The 22,781-nt window shown below is 49.1% G+C and overlaps 2 protein-coding genes across 2 annotated transcripts in view; both read left to right on the plus strand.

Annotated features, from left to right (window-relative positions):
* The first annotated feature begins 656 nt into the window (after nt 1-656).
* LOC148183892 (maestro heat-like repeat-containing protein family member 7) lies at nt 657-9,998 on the plus strand. Its single transcript, XM_088058973.1, has 16 exons — nt 657-753; nt 4,319-4,401; nt 4,649-4,735; nt 5,246-5,611; nt 5,796-5,944; nt 6,202-6,349; nt 6,573-6,763; nt 6,846-6,983; nt 7,255-7,369; nt 7,542-7,679; nt 7,912-8,088; nt 8,222-8,377; nt 8,537-8,638; nt 8,951-9,053; nt 9,334-9,390; nt 9,700-9,998. The coding sequence occupies exons 1-15, from the start codon at nt 657-659 to the stop codon at nt 9,360-9,362; spliced, it is 2,079 nt and encodes a 692-aa protein (XP_087915099.1). The 3' UTR covers nt 9,363-9,390; nt 9,700-9,998.
* Nucleotides 9,999-17,345: 7,347 nt separating this feature from the next.
* The window catches only part of LOC148183893 (maestro heat-like repeat-containing protein family member 7), a 51,255-nt gene continuing 45,819 nt past the window's right edge, over nt 17,346-22,781 (plus strand). The window contains exon 1 of the mRNA XM_088058974.1: nt 17,346-17,414. Coding sequence (XP_087915100.1) covers nt 17,346-17,414 — 69 coding nt within the window. The remainder of the gene's footprint in view (nt 17,415-22,781) is intronic.

Genomic DNA, 22,781 nt, shown 5'->3' on the forward strand with positions numbered 1-22,781 from the left:
AACAGTGTGACAATCTCTTCAGTCCTTCACAAGCAACACGGCTGCAGGCCTCCAATAAATCCATGGGCCTGACAGTTTCTTAGTTTTCTCAAGGCTTGCAAGCTGGGAAGAAACCGGACGCCTTTCCTGTTCTCAGATGGTGTGTAATCTACTTTCTTCCAGGCTTCCCAGCAATCTTCTGCACTTTCAGCCTTGCTCCTTTCTCACACTTACCTGTCTACCTTTGTGTTTCCTTCTATTTCCATTCCTGTTTTCACAGTGACAGCTCTACACCTTTAGCTTTACACATACTTCATGTGTTTGGCTCAGGTGTCGCTGAATGAGACATCATGAGATACAGGAGGTTTCCCCATGTTGGGATTGATTTTCTTGGGGTTTGCAGGCAGTTCAAAGCATCACTGTGCACTACATCTTCCCAGACTTTGTGTCATCTCCCAACTAAACAATCTCTTAGTTCAGTTGGGGTCCCTCTCAGAAAAAGTCTTAATACATTAAGAATCATTTCTACAGAGGCTGGGATCATTTCATCTGCACGTTTGTGTTTTGTTGGTAAGTAGTGAATTTTTGTAGCAGCAGCAGAGATATTCTTAGCTGACTGTGTAGGGCTTGAGGTAGGTTCCCCTGTTTTTAGAATATGCAATTCTGCTGGTCGTTAAATGGGTTTCGTCAGGACAGTCTGGCCTGAGGTGCAGAAGGGCACGCACATGCCAGAATCCAAAACTTTCCATAGCACCTGTATGGGTCCTGACCAAGGTAAAGTTCACAGCCCTTCCAGCGCTGTGCTTTGCATTGGTACCTGGATGGGTGTTGAGAACAGACCAGTGTTTTGGCTATTGCCTGGCAGTGCTGTCCCTCTGACATTCCTTCCCCCATCAAAGGGGATGGGAGTGGGCAAGATGCTGGGAGAGGACACAACCAAGCCAACTGACCCAAATAAGCCAAAGGGATATTCCATACCTTATGACAACAGCTCAGAGATGTAATCTAAGGGAGAGAAGAGGAAGGGGGCGGGTATTTCTCAGTTTTCAGTGTTTGCCTTCTGGAGGAATTGTTATGCGTGCTGAAGCCCTTCTTTTCAGAAAATGCCCGAACATCAGTGCTGATGGGAAGTAGAGAGTGACTTTTTTCTCTTCAGCCCATGCAAGCACAGATCTCTGCTTAGTTCTTTATTTTACTGTAATAAAACTGCCTTATCTCACCCTGCTGGCTGTTCTCTGTCTTAGCCTCTTCCCCGTCCCAGTGGGAAAGAGAGTGACAGAGTGACAGTGGGCAGCTGGCACCCAGCCAGGGTCGACCCACTGCAGTCGTTTGGGCACCCGAATGTGGGGCGATATAAAGTTGGTGAAATGGAGCAGGAACCTCGAGGGGCCAGGATGGAACAGCAGAGGAGTGCAGGCCCGGGGTGGCAAACAGTTTAGCAATGAGCTCAAAGCTGTGGCAGGAGCAGCATGAGGCTGGGCACACCCAGGGATGTTGAGCTAAAAGTGTACTAAAAATTCAGAGCAGGGCAGAAACAGCAGGGTCTGGGCAGCCCTGGAAGGAGAAAAAAGGTGGAGGGGGGGATTGTTTTTGGGTGTTCCCTGGCTATCACCTGTGTAATATCCTGGCAACAGCAGCAGCTGCTGGGCTCCCACAAGCAGCCATGAAACGCTCCCTTTCAGAGGTGGTTGGGGTCCCAGTTTTCCCCTCAGGCACCCAAGCACATGGTGAGGATCCCTCCCAGAGTGATTGGGTATTGAAAGGACCCAGTTACATGGCCACACCTGGGAGCAGAGGCTCACCCACATTAAAGAGACACAGTGATGGAAAAGTTCTGCAGTAGCAGTGGATCCTCTGGGCAGCAGCAGTCCAACACCAAAACCTCAGCCATCTGCCCTTTGAGCCGTGTCCCCCAGCTAAGAGACAGCCATAACCCCACTGCCTGTCCCTCCTCCCCCAGGCATGACTCCCAAAAGCTCCTTTCCCTTGGCTGACTCCTTAGTGTGGGATGTGAGAGGTCTCAGCCACGTCTTTTGTTTCTTCATGACCTGTATTTGTGGCCCGGACAACCGCTGCCTTCACAGAGTCTTCCTTTCAGATGGGAAACAATTCCCTAAAGAATCCAAACCAAAAGAAGGGCCTCTACTTTGCTGTATTGAGGCGAAATTAAACGCTAAAAATTAGATAAAATACAGAATAAAAAAAAAAAAATTTCTTAGTTTATAATGGCGCAGCTCCTTATCAAATTCAGGGATCCCTAAATTTCTAGCTAAATACAATCTAACGCATTTTCAACATGTAAACAAGACAGCCAGTCCTGTCCTGCTGGCTCCCAGCAGCGCCTTGCAGCAGTCCAGCATCCACGTCAGGATGCCGGCCAGCACAGGGCTGTCCTGGAAACTAAGGTGGCTGCCTTGAAGTTTGTGCAGGTACCCAAAGGTCAAGCCCAGCGGTGTTCCCTCAGGATATAGCAGTCCTGAGTGATCTCCCCTGACGTCGCCCACTCCTTGTGGCACCAGTTGCTTTCCTGTGCAATGTTCTAGCTGCCCCAAGAGTAAAGAGGGAGCTGGAGAAAGAGCTTGCCAGGCTGCTCTCCATCCTTTAACAGCAATCCTGCTTAAGGGGAGAAGTCCAAGCTGAGCTCAAAGGTGTAAATGAAAGAGCCGTGCACAGGAAGGGGCCGTGGGAAGGATGATCCAGGAACCATTGGCCTGGCAGCCTGAGCTTGCTACCACGGAAGGCCTTGGAGCAGATCCTGCTGAGTGCCATCCCATGGCATGTGCAGGGAACCAGGGGTCTGCTGGAGGGTGGGAAAGCTCTGTGGAGGGATGGGGACAGCTGGGGGTCCTGGTGGGGTGTTGAGGAGTTCTGTGAGTGTGTTTTGGGAGCGTTGGTGTTGGTGGATGTGTTGGGGAAGGAGTTGTCTGGAACTGAGAGGTCTAGGCTGGAATTTGAGTCAGTTTGACAGCAGCATCCATGGTTTGGCACAGCCTTGGTTATGGAGGACATAAGGAATATCTGTGACTTTTCCTGTTAGTGATCCTGGTTCTCATGCAAAGAAGAAGAGGGGAGAGCTGAAATTTATTGGCCACCTAGATATCTGTACCAGGGGGAGGATTAGCCTTTTTGCAATCAACTCAATTGTTTGGACTACTTTTGTAATACTGAGTGGACTGTCATTCCTTGAGAGCTTTAATCCTTCAGAGAATTAGGATATTATCATCCCTCCATAGAAAACCAAAGGCATGCAAACCAAAGAATGGCCTTTTTTTAGCCTCTGTGTAGTGTTATGTTTTTTAAAGTGACTCTCGATAGATGATGTTAAGGCAAAGGACTTGCTGCTTTGAGATGGGAAGCAAACTTGCACATTTTCCACATTCTCCGGCCATTCCAATTAATTGGTGAAGTCTGCCAGATCCTTCTGTGCCTTCCCAACAAAGATGTATTTTGAGCTGCATGAAATGACTTCAATGGGAAAATAATTCCAATTAATGTAATTAATCTGACTAAGACTAAGCCTTGCCAGCAATTGCTCCAGGAGCTCCTGGCAACAGTCCCTGCAGGAAGGAGCTCAGTCCCCAATGCACGTGGGCTTTGGCTTTGGCCCTCTGGCACAGAAGCCCCCCAGGGACACAGGTCTCTGGGGCAGGAGAAGGGCACCAGCACTGCCAGGGCTCGGCTGGGGTGGCAGGTCTGCTTCGGTGGGGACTCTGCCACACTTGCTGATTTCAGAGCTGCCAGGCCCCTGTACAGATTCTGTGCAAGGCCCCGTGCCCTTCCTGCTGCGGCTGCGTCGGCAGCCCTGGGGGCTCCTTCTGCTGCCCTGAGCCTGCAGAGCAGGGCAGCGTTTGCTGATGGTTTGAGGTGTTCCTAAAGATCCTGTCAGGCTGTCTTAGACACTTTGGGCAAGGGATTCCTTCCAACCTGGGTCACTTTGGGGGATGGGGGCGGAACCAGGGCAGGTGACAGTGCGTGCAAGGGCCCTTTGTGACACGGTGCAGCCTGGTAACCGTGGAATGGAAAGGGACAGGGTGTCCAAGGACCCTTTGTGACACGTGGTGACATAGGGGCTGGCGGTGACAGGACAACGCCACAGTGCTCAGTGCACGCGACGGGACAGGACGCGCCAGAGCGGTGCTGTGAGGAATCCCCGCACAGCGCACTCGTTTGTGTCTTACCCGGAGCTTTTCCAAGGCGTTTCTTCTACAGGTGACCTCGTGGCAAGACTGCGGGCCTTGGTGGCCTGTGGCTTTCCCGAGGCTTTTCTTTTGCAGGTGCCTGCGGGGCAAGACTGTGGGCTTTGTTGGCCCGTGTCTTTCCCAAGACTTTTCTTTTGCAGGTGCCTTCAAGGCCAGACTCCGGTACTTGGTGACCTGGAGCTTTTCTGAGGCATCTCCCATCCTTCTGACCTCTGTCCTCAAGGTGAGACTGTGGGACCTGGTGACCACAGTCATTTACAAGGAGCCTCCAGTCATTGTGGCAGGAGCCCTCAAGATCCAACTGCAGGACTTGCTGTCCTGTAGCCTTGCTGAGGCTTCTCTCTCGCAGGTGCCTTCAAGGGTCAACTGCACAGTTTATTTTTCTCAGAGATTACCCAAGGCATCTCTCTTTAAGGTGCCTTTGAGGCAGGATTGCATCATGGCAGGCAGATTCCTCAACCTGTTCAAAGTGTTCCGACGGAACAAAAAGACAGACCCTGGAGCTGCCCCAGCACAACAGCCGGAAGAGCCGGAGCAGTTCCAACCACTGCAGGATGGTGAGTGGCAGAGCTGGGACAAAGGGTTGATGGCTGCGGCCGGTTAGGAACCATCCCATCCCATCCCATCCCATCCCATCCCATCCCATCCCATCCCGTCCCGTCCCGTCCCGTCCCGTCCCGTCCCGTCACATGCCGTCCTGTCCCATCCCGTCCCCTGTGGACATACCCAAGGACAGGACGGAATTTGGGCTGGGGCTGACCCCTGGCAGTGACCGTGCTCCATCCCCTGAGCCACCCCAGGGCTGTCCCTGCCTGGGGAGTGCAGGGCTGGGCTGTGTTCTCCGGCCTCTCCCGCAGCCCCTCAGCTCTGGCTGCTCTTTTCCAGATGCAGCCATGGATGAGAGACAAGAGCAGGAGCCCGCCCGTGGCCGCTTCCGCAAAACGCTGAAGGTACCTGCAGCCATCCCCACCTGGGCTGGGCCTGCTGGCACTGCTCAGCCCAGCTCTGCACTTGCAGCACTCCATGGAACATGCCTCTCTTCCCTGTCCTTTGTTCATTCTGCACAGAGGTTCCGCAAATTCCTGCGCATTCGGCGTAGAAAGACCAACACCACAGCAGCAACTGAGGGCACAGCTGAGCCTGACTCAGGGCTGGAGGAGCTTCAGGCAGAGCCTGATGTCAGCTCAGATTCAGCTGAGCCCTCAGAAGTTTCTGACACTGCAGTGAAGAATGAAAGGGCACAGGTGGACATGGCAGAGGAGACTGAGGACGTGACCATTCAAAATGATGACACTGGAGAGACTCAGGGCATCGCGAGTGCCAACAGGATACCCACTCCCACTGTAAGCCAAGAGCTCATATGGGATTATTTCAAGGACCCTCGTGTTTCTTCTGACATTGTTGACAAGAGAGCGGCTTCTTCTGAGCAGCAGGTGACCAGCCAGGGGCCAGAACTGGAGGTCTCCCAGGATCCTGTGCCCCCTCAAGCCACATCCACAGGGCACCCTCAGCCTTTGAGGCCAGCAGAGTGTGATGGGACGGTAAGCACTTCTTGGGGGAAGCTGGGGAAGTTGCTGCCTTGGACAGCGCTCCAAGTCTTCCCCATGCCTCCTCCAGGTACCAGCCATGGTGAGGAACATTTACCAGAGTCTGGTGTCCTGTGTCCCTGTGGATGCCAGTCAGCAAACTGACATTGTGAGGCTGGCTGAAGAAGACCCTATTGATGTGGTGCTGACCCTCCTGCGCTGTGCTCCATCGTGTGACAGGTACAGCACCCACATGCCTTGAGAGCTCAGGGCTCACCGGCCTTTAGGGCCCATCGCCCTGCACAGCCTGTCCAATGGGCTCTGCCCAACAGGCAGAGAGGTCCAGGAGCCTCGGGCCCCTCTGTTTCCTGAGGCTGCTGCCAATGCTCCCTCTCTGCCCCTCAGGGCACTGGGGCTTTGTCACCTGGGACCCCACAGCTACACAGGGCATGGCTCTGTGACTGAGACACCCCTGACACAGAGCTCTGATCCCACAGAGCTGCTGCAGTGATGTGGCAAGCCATAGCCTCGTCAGGACCAACAGTGAAGAAAGTGGCACCAATACTGCTGTGTGTGATGGAGAACTGGCCACTTTGCAACATCTGCACCTCTGATGGGGACAGCAAGGATGTTTTTCCCTTGAGTGTGAGTTTTTGGAGCTGACCTTTGATCACCTGGAGCTTGCTTGCCCAGGAGATCTCTGTCCTCTCCCTGCTTCAGGCACTGGGCTGAAACCTGGGCTAGGGGCAGGCTCAGGGGGCACTGGGCCCGCTGCTCCCCATGGACATCTTGGGGATGCATCTCCCCTTGGGCCCTGCCCCATGGACATCTTGGCACTGAGTGCTGTCTTGATGTGCTTCTGTTGCAGGCAACTCTGGTGCTCTGGGTGATGGTCCAGATGCCTCAGTGCCACGAGGCGATGATCATTTATACCCCTCGCCTGTTTGTGGCTCTGCTGTTCCAAGTTGTCATCACCACACAGCAGATGCCACCAGAGGAATTTGACAGCTTCTGGAGAGCATGCCAGGAGGAACACCGCCTTCCCAGCAACCCCAACAGGTGCCAGTCCTCCTGTCCTTCCCATGCCCTTGTGGCTGACACCAGTGCACCCAGTGTGACCTGGGCTTTGCTCTGCACACAGGTTTGCAGTGCAGGCCATGAAATCTCTGCTCTGCCGACTGGGGTGTTCCAAAGAGTTGATGGCTATGGAGCGCAAGGGTGGCTGGGACACACTCCTCTGTGCTGACACCCAGCACAATGCCGTGGGTCTGCTGGCCAGGTGAGAGCCCCTTCCCCCCACTGCCTCTGAAATGTGTGCCCTGTGCCCCTCATAGTCCCCGTGGTCATGGCCAGAAGGCCTCGTCACTGAGGGATGGCTGAGCAGACTGGAAACAACGGCTGATAGAGGAGAGTGCCCAAAAGAAGCCACCTCCCAAAGCACCCATGATCCCTCCAAGGATGCTGGGGAAAGGCCAGATCTCTGTGAGTCATTCATGGCAGAGATTTGCCCCCCCCCACCTCAAGTCTTGGTGCTGTTTTCCCCCTGACAGGGAGATGCGCCATGGATTGGTCCCCTTCTGTATCCGCATTGCACTCCACCTGCTCAAGGCACTCGCCAGGGATAATCCACCCTGGGATCTGCCCTTCCTGGCATTCCTTGTGGAGGTGAGCCCCATGGCCAGCACTACCTCGCTGAGCTGCCTGCCAGCCCTGTCCCCTTGCATAGCCACAGCTGCCTGGGACGGTGCCCGCGCCCTGTGCTGCTGCCTGGGCCCAGCCCTGCGCAGTTCCAGGCTCCTGCCGGCCGGCTCCCCTGTCACTGCCCTGTGCCTTTCAGGTCCTTGAGTACTTAGATTTGACTACATACGGTGACAGTGTCCTTGAGATTGCGTCAAGGCAGCTGCAGAGCGAGTGCAGGCAGAGGCGTCGCCTGGCGCTCAGAGGCCTCGTGGTGCTCAGCAAGGAACCCTCGATGGTGAGAACGGGGCAGCAGCTGAAGCTGTGCTGGGCAAAGCAGCCCCTTGGGCTGGCTGGGCTTCAGGAGCTGAGGCAGCTGCTCCCAGCTCTCCTGCCTCACCTGCCTGAGTGCTTTGGGACAGGCCTTTGGCCTCTGGGCCCAGCAGCAGCAGGGTGGGGTTGCAGTGCCAGGGTGGTCTTGGCGCTGCTGCCATTCAGGGCTTCCCAGCACAGCCTTGTGTTCCAAACAGGCCATAAGGATGTGCAGCCTGTCTCAACGCCTTCAGGACCTGCTGGGTGATACAGATGGAAATGTGGTTGGCATGGCCCTCCGTGTGTTGATCAATATGCTGAAGAACAAAGACATCGTGGTATGCAGCACCACTGCTCCGAAGCTGGCTCAGGCACTCCTGCTGCTCTTTGATCATGTAAGGCTCTGTGCCCCCAGCCACGGGCATTGGCTGCTGCCCAGAAACTTTGTGTCTTACAGATTTCTGGGCCTTTGCATAGGTGAGCCTGGAGGAATTGGTATTAAGGTCTTTTTAATTTCTTTTCCTCCAGGACCACAGCCATATGCAGTTGCTCTCCCTTGACCTCTTCTTCATGACAATGGACTTGGTAGTGGATGAGGGAAAGAAGCCTCTGGAGAAGATTTTGAACCAGAGCCTGCTTCCACTCTTCATCCACTGCCATGATGAGAACTGGCGTGTGGCGAAGGTGAGGTTTGCTGTGATGCCGGTGCATCCCTGGGAGGGGCATCAGCTTCCTCCTGTCCTGGAACCTCCCAGGCTGCGGCTTCCTCTGGGCCCTGTCACCCAGACAAGAGTCCTGTGCCCTCGGCTGCAGTGCCATCACTGCATCTCTGCTGCTCTCCAGGCCTCTCGGGAAACGCTGCTTCGTGTGGCCGAGTTCCTCAAGAGGAGGAATCTCAAGCAGCTGGTGAGGAAGGAGCAGCTGTGGAAGTTTGCTGAGTGTCTGGTAAGAACGGCCTGGAGAAGCCCAACTTTGAGAAGCCCCCAGAGCTCAGTGTGTGGGGCTGGCACCTGTGACCCAGTGCTGCACCCAGGGGCGCCAGCCTGTGCCCCACACGCTGCTTCCTTCCCTGGGCTGCACGGCTTCTTCTCCAGGCTCCTGTGACCCCGAGCCGGCTACCGATGGAGCCCCAGCCCAGTGGGGCTGCGGGCCGGGCCTCAGGGCTGGGCGGGCACGGGAGGCCGGGGCTGGCCGCAGGCAGCGCCCGGCCGAGGGGCAGAGCCCGCGCCAACCCTTCCCTCCTGCCACTCTCTGCAGCTGGCAGAGGACAGGAGCCGAGCAGCCGAGCACCTGCGCCGGGCACTGCCGTACCTGGACAGCCCACAGGAGTCCCTGCGAGAGGCGGCCATCAGGTTCATCGGTGAGCCACGAGCCCGGGCTCCCTCCCCGCCCCGCCGCAGCTCGGCCCCAGCCCCGGCTGCTGCTGTCCCGGCAGCGGCACCCGGGCCCGGCGCCCTGGAGCCCCGGCTGCCCTCGGGGCTGCTGCCGGCCTCTGGCAGCCGTGCCCTTGGGCTGAGTCAGGATGCGGCAAGGGCTGGGGCTGAGCCCTGCCGGGGCGGGAGGGCGTGTGGCCCCAGGGCTGGCAGCGCCGCTGGCAGGGAGCTGTGCCGCCGGGGCCCTGACAGGCTCTGTGTTCCCAGGGATGGCCGGGGAGCACCTGAGGGCGTAGCAGGAAGAGCTGCAGGCCTTCATCGAGGGTGAGTGAGGGCTGGCAGTGAGGGGCTGGCACTGGGGGATCTGAAATGCCCAGGCAGGGAGCTGTAATCTCTGCCCTGGCTTCGGAGGGCTTCTCTCCCTGTGTGGACACCTTGGTGGTGTGGGAATATCACAGAGAGATTTCAGGGGTGTGGGGTTGGATTTGTGTGGGGTGACCAGACCTTGCAGCTGATCCTGTTGGCCTCTTCACTCTTGTGGCAAGAGCAGGCTAGCATGGCTCTGGCAGGACTTTCTCCTAGGACTGACACAGATCTGGGGTCTGATCATGGCTCTGTTCCCCTCTCTTCCAGCACTTCAAGCCCTGAGAAGAGATGACAACCCTTCTCAGAGGAGCAGTTTTTCAGCAGACATTTATTGAAAGAACAGCAGAAGTTCGCTCGTCTGCTGCTTTAGGAGAACCAGTCTTCGTATAAGATGCCATGGAAGACAAGACTACGCTGAAACCAGAAGAGACCAGCTGGAGCTCCAGGCACAGCTGACAACTGGCACAGCTGAGCCTGTGGGAAGCTCGCATGGCTTCAGCCCTCCCCCTTCCTGTAGATAGCTCCCTCCCTGCAGCCCTCAGAAACTGCCCACCCCTTCTTTTTCCCTCCACTTTCCCTCCCTTTTGAATACCTCCCTCCCTGCGGCCCTCAAACACTTTCCATCCCTTCTTTCTCCCTCCATTCTTCCCTTTTGATATCTCCATGCCTCCAGACCTCAGGCACTGCCCATCCCTTCATTTTCCCACCAGTTTCCCTCCCTTTTGATCGCTCCATGCCTCCAGCCCTCAGACACTTTCCATCCCTTCTTTTTCCCTCCACTTTCCCTCCCTTTTGACAGCTCCACCCCCCCGCCCTCAGACCTTGCCCATCCCCTTTTTTGCCCCTCAGCCCATCCCTTTGCTTCGCATCCCATCAATAAACAGTTTGGCTTTTTCACTAAACCTGCATCTCTGTGGAGTTGAAGGGTCACAAATCCAGAGCGCTGTGACACACAGGCCCCTCCTGCCGTTCTCTCCTGCACTGTGTTGTTGTCTTTTAAGGCAAGGCAGACACCCTGGTTCAGGAGCCAGCACGGTGACCAACACCCAGGCCACTCGGTCCGTTGCACACAGACATCAATGTGATGGATGGCAAATGGCGTTTATTGCTGGAGAATTTGACCTTTTATAACCTAGGATCCCTGTGTTACTCCCATCTGCTTTCATCACAGCTAGGTGCTATTGGCTAATTGCAGGGGGCCTTACCATACACTGTGGAGGAGGGGGGGTTACTGTCTTTCCATTACAACCCGATATCTTCCGAACGCTAGACCCTGCTTCAACACCGTGTTTTGTGCAGAGACGCAGAGGAAGGAGCGCAGATCAGGCTGGAAAGGTCCCTGTGCTGAAGGTCCACTTCCACAGCATTGTGGAGTTAAAGGTTTAACTGAGCACCCTGAAGGCCTTGGATTTTGAAAAAGCCAAGCTGAGTATGCCCTGAACCTGGCTGTGAGGGATTCTGTGGCAAGCATGCACAGAGGGCAATGGAGCTTGGAACGCCTGAGGCTTTCTAGAACAGTGTCCTGGGTTGATTATGATGTTAAATTGTATCCCCATTCATCCACCTAACCCAGACACAGGTTTTGTATTCTTAAAATTCCATCTCAGAGTAAAAGTGAGTGGAAAAGAAGCACCGAGTCTGTTATCAGAGACTGTACTTGCTCCCCCCACATCGGGAGTTTTGACTACAGCACAGACAGACAACAAGACACAGATCGCCTTGGCTTTCCAACTAGCCGGAGCAGAGAGGTCTTCCTGGACTGTTTTCTTTCCCTTTTTTGAAACGAATCGAACCTGCTCTGGACTGGGGACTCGGGGGAGCACTGGGAGCTTGCACCCGTGGACTACCGGGAGCCCAGCCTGGGCAGTGGCATTTTCCAGCACCAGAGGGACTGATAACAGAGCGAACACCCACAGGAAAGAGATCCTCTGAAGTTTGTCATCTCTTCTGAAGGGCGAGAGGTTTTGTAATTTGATATTGTTCATTTTTGTGCTGGGTAGTGCTGTGCCTGTGAAATAAACAGCTTTTTTCCACTTCTCTCAGAGAAATCTCTTCCCGAACCGGTTGGGGGGTGGGAAGAAAAAGGGCCACGTGGGTTTGCTTCCCGGGGGGAGCCCCACTGGAGGTTTTCTCCCAAATTTTGCCCTAAACCAGGACAAACAGCTTCCTGAAAGCACAGCAATGCTCCATCCCTGGACAGGATCAGGAAGAGGGCAGAACTGTTAGAGCCAGCAGAGAGATGGGGACTTCAGATGGCTCTTCTTTAGAATGCTGTTTATTCTATCGACTAGATTACAGCAGGGGGTCGTGGGTCAGCCTACAGCTGCTGGCTACAGGCAAGCCCTGTGTTCTGAAGCCCACTTAGTTCTGGTTACAGTGCATTATATCTCTTTCTTTTGCTGTGTGTATCATTGCATAACAACCAATCAGCGTCATACACAATACCTTTACATGTACATAGATCCTATCAAAAATGCTGAAATTACCATATATGTTAGTGACTAACTAATCATTTGAGTTAGTAATTACATGTTAAACTCTGAAAGTTGTTTTGCAGTGGAAAATTCTTTTTGCTTTGGTAAAAAATGTCTTTCTGTCTGCCTATGCTTTTTTACATGGTAGAAAACATGCTTTGTTTGAAGACCACTTAAAGCTGTTGGACTTCAGCCATCAAACCTCCTTCTAACTGACTAAACCTTTGTTCTAAACCTTCCATCTCAACTAAACCTTTGTTCTCTCGGTGGTTTCAGCAATAAGTGGCCCTACAAATGTCTTTTTATCCATGCTTGCTTTCATTTCTTGAGGTAAGCATTTCATTTCTTCTGGTAAGCATTCATATCTGTGAAACTTTTCTGTTAAATTCTCATCCTTCCTAACATCTTCCCTGGCCTGATGAACAACACAGATGCTAGAAATTGTCTGATTCATCATTTGTGCACACATTGAAGTATACATGTGTCACAATCTGCTCACACAGGCGGGCATCGTGAGAGGTTCGTTTGATCTCAGAGTGCAAAAAGGACACCAAGGGATTTCAGTTTAAATCACAACAGCAATAATGCATCTTTATTTTAGTGCCAGCATCATGGGTTATGCAATAGATGAGAAGGAGAGAAAGAGAGAGGAAGAGAGATAAAGAGGCAAAGTAAAGAGAGAAAACGGGGGCGAGGTATAGCTACCAATGGACAAGATGGGGTCGCCAGTGTCTTCTTCCGTGGGGAACTCTCTCTCCGAAAGCAACTTAGAAAAGTCACCTTTATAGTCTCAAGTTTCATGGTGAGGGCAGTTGGCCAAAAGGTGGGGAGATGTATAGGCTATTGTGGTGTGACCTGTTGCTCTGGGAAGCAGGTGTGAGGTACTGAACAGGCCCCAGTCCTCACAAGTCCCTGCTCAGCAGCAGGAACGAAGGCAGTGTACCGTGGCAGCACAGCAAACACCTGCAAACAATCACTCTTGTGCTGTGGGTCGAGCACACCTTCAAACAATGGCTTAGCAAGCATCCACCTCAACCAGGCCAGAACCCCTGCACAAAGTCCCCTGGGCTCCTCAGGGTCTCGGTCTCTGTTCTTGCCACGCTCGTGAGGCAAATGAGGGAAACTTCAGACCGTCTCTTACACCACCCCGTGACTCACGATCAGCGTCAAGAGGGCTCCTTTGTAGTGTTGTTACGAAGGCTTCAGGTCTCGTCAAAGGTTGGTAGTGTGCCCCGGAAAACAGAGACAGAAAATCAGACAGAAAAAGAAAAGTAGGAAAAAGATAAGGGAAAGAGAAAAGGAAAGACAAAACCAAAGAATCAAATTTCAATTAAAATATACATTCAACTTCTTATTACAAAGAATAAGCAATTTCAGTTCATCCAATAAAACCCAAATAAACAAATTCAGGCAATTTCTTTATCACGAGGGCTGATTTCCTATTTTTACTTTTCCAAAATTTAAATTATATCCTGGTGAAGCAATAATTCCTTTACCTGAGTGAGGTTCATCACAATAGAGGTAGGCAATAAATGGTGGATCAGTGTGTAAATGGACTGTAAAAGGTGGCAAGAAATAACTGGGACTACATAAGAAAAATCACTTCCTGCAATCTTAGTAAAATTACAAACAGAAAAATTTGAATGATTTTTTTGTATTCACTACTAAGATTTCTAGAAGTACACTATCACAAGCAGTTCTCAAACATGTACATCCACGTCCTATATGCACAAGTAGTTTCAGAAGTCTCAGTAGGATGTATTTCAAAGTTGCAGATATTTTGTTCTGTGTCCAAACAAATATCTTGAGCTCTGGTTGCATTACTTTCACAGATAAACCCTTGTTATTCCCGGACAATACAAGTTTCCAGATTCACAGTGAATTAAGTTATTAATGAAGTTTCCAAACCAACAGTTTGCCACTTCTCACCAATTTGACAGGCCCATTCTTTGTGCTCAAAAGGATAGAGAGCAGCTCCATCATGATTCAGCCCTAATGCAATGATAGGGAATATTGAATGCACTGAAGCATTCCATATAGTCAGTACAAAGGCTGTGGCTGTGTTTGTGCTGGGGTCACAGGTAAAATTTAAAGGTTCCACCAGGATTGGAATTCTTTTTCAAAATCAGTTGCATTGTCCCAAATTATTTGTTGACTTTCAGTAGGAAAAGTGCCTTCTTTGCCTTGTCTTACAATTGAGGCAGTAACTGACTGCATCCACAATTGAGCCTGAATGCAGCTAAGAAGAGCCAAAGAGATGTTATTTTGTGTGGCACCGAGTGCATCAATTATCAATTTGTGATCATTTGCATTTACCTTTTCCCAGTTTGGTAATATGTTTGATAGTAACCACTGTTGGGTTCCCAAAGCCGATAAGGATGACTGCAGTGGTTGCTGTAATTTGGTTACATCCCCACTTGTGGTAGCCAATTTATTCATCAGCTCTTCTAAATCAATACTATTCAAAATTCCCAATCCTGTTCCCACAACACAGGTTATGATCCTGTCATTCGTTTCTTAGCAGGATTACACTTTCACAACCAGGTGTCCACCTCTCAAAAGAAGTTTGCAAAAAAGGTGAACAAGCTGGCTGAACTTCTGAGACATTGTTTTGCATTAGCAATATGACTTGGTTAAGAGACCACGCCAGATTAAACAATATTTGTTGTTGGCCAGTTTTTCTGATTACATATGGCCTGATTTCAAAATTTCTCGGGCTCAGTATAACCGGTGGTTGGGTGGTGGTAGGTGTAGGTGTCACAACATTGACATCAAGTTCTCCCCAGTGTTTGGTATTGTTTTTCCCACACACGATTTGATGGGAAAATTGTACATCAGTTAGCTTTAGCCAACAATTCTGATTTTGAATTTCACAAAATAGAACCTGGCCATGAGGTCCCATGCCATAACTGTATACAGGTTCAATGAGGATTCAGCAATTAATTTTCAGGTTATTGTCACATCATCACCTTGCGTTCCCATAAAGGGAGGGAAAACATTATGTTTGTCATCCAGCACTAGGGGGGTGCTTACACCATGGTATGTGATCACTGCACGCAGTATGGGTTTTGCCACAGCATTGATTTTGAGTCTATAAATTAGACCTTTCAGACCTGGCTGATGTGTCAGGTCATTTTGCCAATTCCATGTTACAGAGGTTGATTTGGTTCAAGTGAAATGATACCAACAGTCAGTAGATTGTTTTTTACAAAGCTTCGTAATTTCCACTTGTTGGTACTGGGGTCCAGGGTATAGTAACCGATATTTTTCTGATGACAACACAGTATGAGGGGGGATTGTTTGTTCCATGACCACACTGCTGTGGCGCAGAGTTTTGCCATGATGTTGGGGTGCAAATTGCTTGTCACATCTGATTCTAGAAAATTTCCGACGATTGCAATGGTGGAAGCTTTCTCGTAAAGAGACTTTTCCACTTTTCTGCATCCTACCTTAATTCCTTCACCAATTGTTCCAGTTATCACTCTGGGCCGATCTTTTCAGTCCCAACCCCAGTCATTTTGAAGGTATGTACCTCAAGAGTTGTGTATTACTACGGTCACTAGCTTTGGGTGATGGTTTCTGGGGTAGGATCCTAGAACACATCAGGTGTACCTGATGGTAGCTTCAGCCACAGCCACTCAGCCGAGTTTTTGGCCATGGTGTTGTGGTAAGATGCAGACAAGTATCTTACCATAGTATGTACTTACTATTTAATACTAGTATTATCATGGTTTACCTGGTCTTCATGGCCCTCGGTGTTCTTCTGTGGAAAGTGAACACAACAGAGTCTGCCCCCAAAAGGCAGAAACTTAAAATGATGGAATTACCCAGCGTGTGTTGATCCAATGCTCTTTTCCCAGAGCGTCAGAGGCCACCCATGCATATTTATTTGGAGAGGTTTTTAGTACTAGTGGTACTTGCCCTACACTAGGAAGGTTCACCAGGGCAGGTTGTCTGAGTTACTGTGCTGGATCCTTAGGGTCACTTGGTCCCCATAGAGTGGGAATTATGCTTGGGGCTTTTGGACAAAAGGCAGTGATTTTGGGACACCTGTTTCATCCCCATCTATCATTTACATTTTTTACAGCTTCCCTTAGCCAAAGAGTCCAGCTTCCCTTTAAGGAGTCATTTCAGGAAACCATTGGTCCTTTCTACAATCCCGTTAGCTTGAGGGCAGTAAGGGGTGTGAAAAATCCATTTTATTCCTTCACCTTTTGCCCAATCCTGTACAATTTTGGCAGTGAAGTGGGACTCGTTATCAGATTGAATTTCTTGTGGTTTTGGGAAAATTCCAAACCACCTTTGCCGTGCTTTGACAGTATTATCTCCTGTAGTTCTTTTGAAAGCTTGGGCTTGGACCAACCCACATATAATCTCCACTCCTACCAGCACAAAGTGTTTACCACCTGACTTCTTAAAGGGACCAATATAATCTATCTGCCATGCATCCCATAAGCATTTACCCTTTCTTAAGTGCATAGGTCATCTTCTAAAGGATGCCTTTCTAGTCGTCTGTGACATTACTTGCAGGCTGATATGCAAGTTTTACACATTTCCCTGGTGACAGGCCAGCCACGGGCAAGAGCTTCTTTGTAAAAATCTTTGGATCCTGGGTGCCGTCTTTTTACCTGCAGCCATTCCAACAGGTGCTCCAAGTCCTCTGAAATTTGTTCTTCTTTCAGGCTGAAACATAAGCTTTGAAGAATTTAAGATATTAGAAAAGCTAAAGCCTTAATTAAAATTAATCCTTGCTAAATCAAATTAAAATAGATAGAGAGGCCCTACTAGAATTAGGAGCTAATCATTAGCTGATAACTAATTGTCTGTCAACTTTGTGTTTGTTCAGCTGGGCTTGTAATGAGAAACAAAGAATCTTGTGAGGAACTTGAAGAACATAAGACAATTGCAAACCAGAAACTTGTTGGAAACACGAAACTAGGAGCCTGGCCAGGGATCCATTTGACACTTTGGACTGAAAAGGTAGAAAGTTCAGAATGAGAAAGAGATATATATTCCTTCTTCCTTTTGTGACCACTTCTCATAATAAGACCACTGATTCATTTCAAGGAACAAACTGCCCATGCTTAATTGCTTCTTTCTTAATTGGCATAGGAAGCGGGGAGTGGGTGGTAACTGGGTTATGAATATGTATTTGTATTCAATATCTCGGTAAATAAAAGTCTCTATTCACCTGAACTCAGGGCCGTGTGTATTAAGGGCTGACCCTGCCCATCAGCCCAGTACTGCCAATAAACACACACTCATTAACCCTCATCGGTTAAAGAGTCTTTGTCCGTCTCAGCTGGATACTGATACTAGATCACATCCATATTTTGGTAAATCATTTTGGCTACTGCTGCAGGACTCTGCTCTCTCTAGCCCAGGGGTCAGCAGGGGTCCAGGACCCCCTCGGGTGCCCACCTGGAATGTTCTGGGAACATGGGGACTCCTGTGTCCTCACTGACAGCCCGGAGAATGACCAGGAAGTGCCAGAACTATGGACAAAAGGTATGTTTAAAAATTGAAACAGCTACCTTTGAGGTAGTGTACGGCCTTCGCAGGGTTAAAAGGCTGTTGATAAATAGATAAAATTGATAAATAAATAAATGAGACGTCTTTACGTGCAATGAATGCCCCTGTGGTTTTGTTTGTATGTTTCCATGGAAAAACTGGTTTTAATAGTGTGACCTCTTAAGTTGAGAGCAGGAGGAGCAGCGTAAGCTGCCGGTGGTTTGTGTTTTAAGCAGTGCCAGGAGCGGCACCAGGGGTTAATAGTTTGTGTCTTGAGGTGAAACGGTGGTCACAACAGGATTGCTGGTTTGCTGTGTTTTGGGAGCTGCGGAGGCTCCCATTTTGTTTGATTTGTGATTAAAAAGAGGCCTGGTAGGTTGCCGTTTGTGGTTTTGGTCACAGGTTCAGGGACAAGAAAGGTCCTGGAGAGAGCTGTAAAGGTTGATTTTGGGTCACAGGAATTTATGCTCTAAGTGTGGAGTGACAAAGGGAGCAGGAAGTGGTATTAGCTGCTGGGGATTTGTGTGGCAAGCCAAGGGCCGAGGGGGGCTTGGCAGAGTGATTTGTGTCACAAGCTGAGAGAGGCTCAGCAGAGGTGATTTGCAGCAACCGGTGCGCTGTTGGGCTGGTTGTTCTTGTAATATGTGTCAGTATAATTTGCGTTTTATTGTACACATAGAAAATCAAATATACAAACAGGTTTTATGTGAAAAACAGAAACAACTTGAGATTGCAAAAGCAGCTGCTGGAAAAGCAGGAATTTGCAAGAAAACAACTCAGCAATTAAGATAGCACCAAGTAGAGGAGGGTGCACTCAAGCTCTCCCAAAGACAAGTTGTGAACCTGGGGCAATCAGTGTGACAAAGGCTGATTCAGAGTTCACTCATCACCTATCCCAGGCTCGACGCTGACAGTGATTGTGGTTGTTTCCATAACTCAATTTTACAAATTTTTCAATAAAATCCTTATTGATAAAATTAGGCTGAATTTCATTTATAACTTTCTGAAATGGGAGAAGCTTGCAACCAGGAGAGGCTCGAGTGGCTGAGCCAGTAATGTGTGTAGCTTGAGACATAAATTGTGTGTGTGTGAGTGCCCTGAAAGGCCAGAGGAAGTGCGTGTTGGAGACGTGCTATCAGCACAGGGCGTGTGGGGAATCCCAACCTGTGGTTTCACTCTGGGTGGCTGCAAGCAGCTAGAAAAGGACAAAGTGATTGGGGTGTGTGTTTGATTGTATGAAACCCCTTTAATAAAATCTCCCCTTTTCCTTGTGGTTGGGTTGTGATAAGCATTTTTGAGGAGATGCCACTATCTAGTGACAGGAGTTACAACTGCTGACTGTTACAATTTCTTGATTAAGCTTACATGCCTAGGAATCAGGGGCATTGGAGAGCCAGGGAAAAAGAATTTCTCTGTTTAAAGAAAGGTTGTGATTATAACCCTTGGATTGTGTTTCGTTGTGTAGTCTGTCAAGAGCCTTGGCTCCGATGGGTATTTAGGTGGAGGATCCTCAAGTGGGGACTCTGTTTCCTTTGTAGCACAAAAGAGAATAAAGCCACCCAGACAGTGATAAAAATCTTGCTAGGAACTGGTAAAGTAACCCATGGCAGCAGTGAGATATTTGAGTTATTAGAGCATGGTGTTTCAGGGACCCTAAAGAAACCAATTGACATTCTTAGGGCTGAGTGTGCCCAAGATAATTGGGTACCTGAATATTACGAAGTGAAACTCTGAAACTGGGAGAAAGAAATGTTGTGAGAAAAAGAACTTCCAGGATGGGAGCAAGTGAGAGCAAAGAAATTCCTAGGAGTAGTCCTTTGGGATGGATTTTAACACATTGGAAAGAACTAGGGGGATATGCTGGTGCAGAAAGCAAGAGGGAGCTTGTTAAGTTCTGTACACAATGGTGGCCACTATATAGGCTGGATGGGGGTGTGAGGTGGCCAGTAAATGGTATGCTGGACTATGAAACCTTATTGCAGTTAATGCTTTTCCTCCAGCATGAACACAAGTGGCTGGAAGTGACTTCTGCTGATATGTTTTTTACCCTCTGTGGCCACCCCGAGTGGCAGAGAGATTGTGGGATTAGACCACCGTCTGATCCCTTGGTATTGGCCCTGGAGAAAGGTAACAAAGCTCAAGAGGGAAAGCCTAAATGGTGTTGTAGAACATGCTCAATTAATCAAAGATGCACTCACCCTGATAAAGTATACCAAACAGAGGTTTTGGAATGGGAAACAGCAATCTTCCTAAGACCACCTCTTAGAATGTTAGAGAGAGGGGGGGGAGGTGGAAGAGGAAGCAGGCTCAGAACCACCATTGCTGAGTGGTGACAGTGAGGATGAGGAGCCTGGGCCTTCCTCATCAAGTACCAAGACTTCTAAGTCTCCCCCACCAAGCCCTGTAGCATCCAGGACCCAAAAGCAGGCTAAGAGATTATACAAGCACCTCTGAGAGAAGCAATGACCCCTGAGGGAACGACAAGATTAGTCAATTAGTCCATTAGTCCGTTTCTACAATGGATTTGGAGGTTTGGGAAAAGATTGCTGAGAGTTATCGGAGTGATCCAGTACGTGTTGCTAAGGAACTGAGGTTCATGGTTAAGCAGCTTTCAGCAGATTGGGCAGATTTACAGCTACTGCTTGATGCCCTGACAGAGACAGAAAAACTATTAGTATTAAAGGTAGCTAAAGACCTAGCTGAGGATGATTGCAGGACAACACAGGAGGATGTTAAGGATGTATTTCCCCTTCAAGATGCTGGCTGGAATCCCAATGAACAAGGGGGACTAAGACCGTTACAAGGATATCAGGAATTACAGTAAAAGGGCTGGAAAGAGCAATTCCCAGAACTATAAATTAATCAGCTCTATATGCTATTAAACAAGGTCCTTCTCAAAGACCTTCTGAATTTTTAGATCAACTGCGCGATGCAATGCGGAAACATACCAGCCTGGACCCAGGATGGAGTGAAGGAATGCAGCAGCTAATAAATTTGTTTTTACGACAATCCACAGAAGATATCAGGAGGAAGCTCCAGAAGATCTGAGGCCCAGAGAGCCGGAATCTGGAAACCCTGGTGGATGAAGCCAGGAGGGTCTTTAGCAATTGAGAAGAAGGATATAAACAGGGGATGAGAAAATTGGTGGCAGTAGTGAAGGGGGGGGAGAAAGAAAAACGTAAGCAAGGTCCACCAAAATGAGGATGTCATGGGGTGGCTTTACCTTTAAGATAGCTTTGGGAGCTAAGGAAGTTGAAACTGCTGGTGGCTGATGGGAGTCTTATCTCCTGACCAATTATCAGTCATTTCTAAGAACTGACAGCAGTTTTGACCATTAAAAAGTGAGATCAACCTGTGAACATCCCCTTAAGATGTAAAGTCAGAGCACTCTTGGTCTCTTTGTTTTCTGGCTGTGAAAGGTAACAGAGCTCCAGCTGACCTCCCATTCTCTGCCCAGGCCATGCAGCCTGGGCAGGGGCTGGGCTGGGCCCAGCGGCTCCCGGCCGGGAGATGGGGCCTGCGGGGCTTGCCCCGGGCTCTGGCCGGGCCAGGCCGGTCCCTGGCTCGGCTGCAGTTTTTTTGCTGTGACTGAATTCACCAGAGACTGCCGAGTAAAGAAAGAAAAAAGCTCCTGACCTGCGATGGGCTGAGACGGTGACCACACTCTCCAGAGCAGCCATGAAGAATATTCCATCGCACACAGCTCCAGCTCCTGCTCCGGCAGAGATCACAGAAACCATCTACAAAAGGCTGGGCAAGATTTTAACCTTTTACATTACCCAGATGCGACTTGCAGATTAATCCTTTTTTCCAGAGTGAGAAAAAGAGATTAAATCAACATGTAATTTGGCTTTATAAACTAACAGAGACAGAAAAGAAAAGAATTAAGCATCAGAAAAGGTAGAGAATAAGGAGATGCTTTATTAGCTGAAATATTTTTCTGTTAAAGCTATGGAGATGGACAATAGGGTCTTGAAAAAACTCCCTTTAATTCATGACAGAGTATATAGGGGAGGAACAGAGTGTTCAAAGTTTGGATTTTGAGCAAAAAGGTGGAGTAATTGTGATACAGTGAGGTGCTGGAACAGAGTGAGATAGAGTAATAGTTGAAGATTTGAAGCCTTGAGAGCCCAATGAGAAAAACTGTTTCCAGGAAAGCTCACAGAGACAGATGAAGAAGACTTTTGCCTTTTGAATAACTCATCCTTAAAAAGGACATCCCTAGACTCATGGGCCCCATACACACCTCAGAGTGATGTGAAATCGGAGGAGTGAACTGATAAACAAGATTTCTGAGCAGCCGGCATCAGAAAAATAGAAAGCTATAACAGAAATAGCTTTCTTGTGGAAAACTCCATAGATTTGCAGAAGAAGACTTCTGTTTCTCTACAAAGACTAATGAAAAGACTCTAGCAGGAATTGGGACTGTTTTAAACACCAAAGTTCCAAAGTTTTTGTCTCTATGTTGTCATGTGAAACAAGGGAATGGTGGGTAGTAGGGGATAAAAAGGGTTTTCTGGAAGTTTATTCTGGTGTTCTTATTCTTGTAGTTTGTTAATAAACTTTCTTTATTCCTTTTTAAGTTTTAAGCCTGTTTTGCTCTTGCTCTAATCCATATCTCACAGCAAGAAATAAGTAATTTTTTAGTTACTGTTTTAAAACCACGACACAGGACCACCCCAACTGGGAAGGGATCAATGTGCATTTTGCAAGAAATCTGGACGCTGGAAAAAATCAGTGGCCCAGAAGTAAGGAAAAAGTCCTGAAGAGAGAAGAGATGATCAGAAAGGAAAGGGGGAGGTTGCTCATGTAAAAGAAGACTGAAGAGGACCAGAGGGCCCTACCCTCGGGGACCCTCTGGTTATAGTCAATCTAGGGAATAAAGAAAAAGAAGTGGAATTTCTATGAGATTACAGGAGCAACATTTTCAGTGTTGAATAAGGCTCTAATACCTGTGATAGTAAAAGGTTTTTAAAATCTTAGAAAATTCAGGGACTTGGAAAGAAAGTTAGGCTTGGCAAGCCCCGGGAAAAGTAGGCCCGGGGAAATGTTAGGCCTTGTGCTTGCTAAAGATCACGTCAAACTGCACCAGTGTAATCAATATATGATAAATGATACAATTGTTAGATGTGATTACATATAATTATTGTTTAAAGAACATGAGGAACAATGTTAGGGGGCTGGGCATGATCACGAGTAATCCTTGCTTGGGTAAAAACAATGTATACAATAGAACAGTGGAAGTTGAATGATTAATATGTAAGTTATATAACGATAGAGTATAAAACATGTTAATTTCAAAACCAAGATGGGTCAGATTTGGGTATGTGTACCCCTGGCACCCAGAGCTCTTCAATAAAGCAC

Source organism: Pseudopodoces humilis, chromosome 8, assembly GCF_049639895.1.
Source record: "Pseudopodoces humilis isolate 2021_Gansu_Grassland_sample_001 chromosome 8, ASM4963989v1, whole genome shotgun sequence".
NCBI classification, from domain to species: domain Eukaryota; kingdom Metazoa; phylum Chordata; class Aves; order Passeriformes; family Paridae; genus Pseudopodoces; species Pseudopodoces humilis.

Bases quoted from the DNA above. Each gene is read 5' to 3' on its own strand.
- LOC148183892 (XM_088058973.1), top strand. From the start codon at position 657: ATGGGTTTCGTCAGGACAGTCTGGCCTGAGGTGCAGAAGGGCACGCAC. The intron at 4,402-4,648 runs GTGAGACTGTGG...ACCTGTTCAAAG, and splicing joins TTCTGACCTCTGTCCTCAAG to TGTTCCGACGGAACAAAAAG. The intron at 6,350-6,572 runs GTGAGTTTTTGG...CTTCTGTTGCAG, and splicing joins AGGATGTTTTTCCCTTGAGT to GCAACTCTGGTGCTCTGGGT.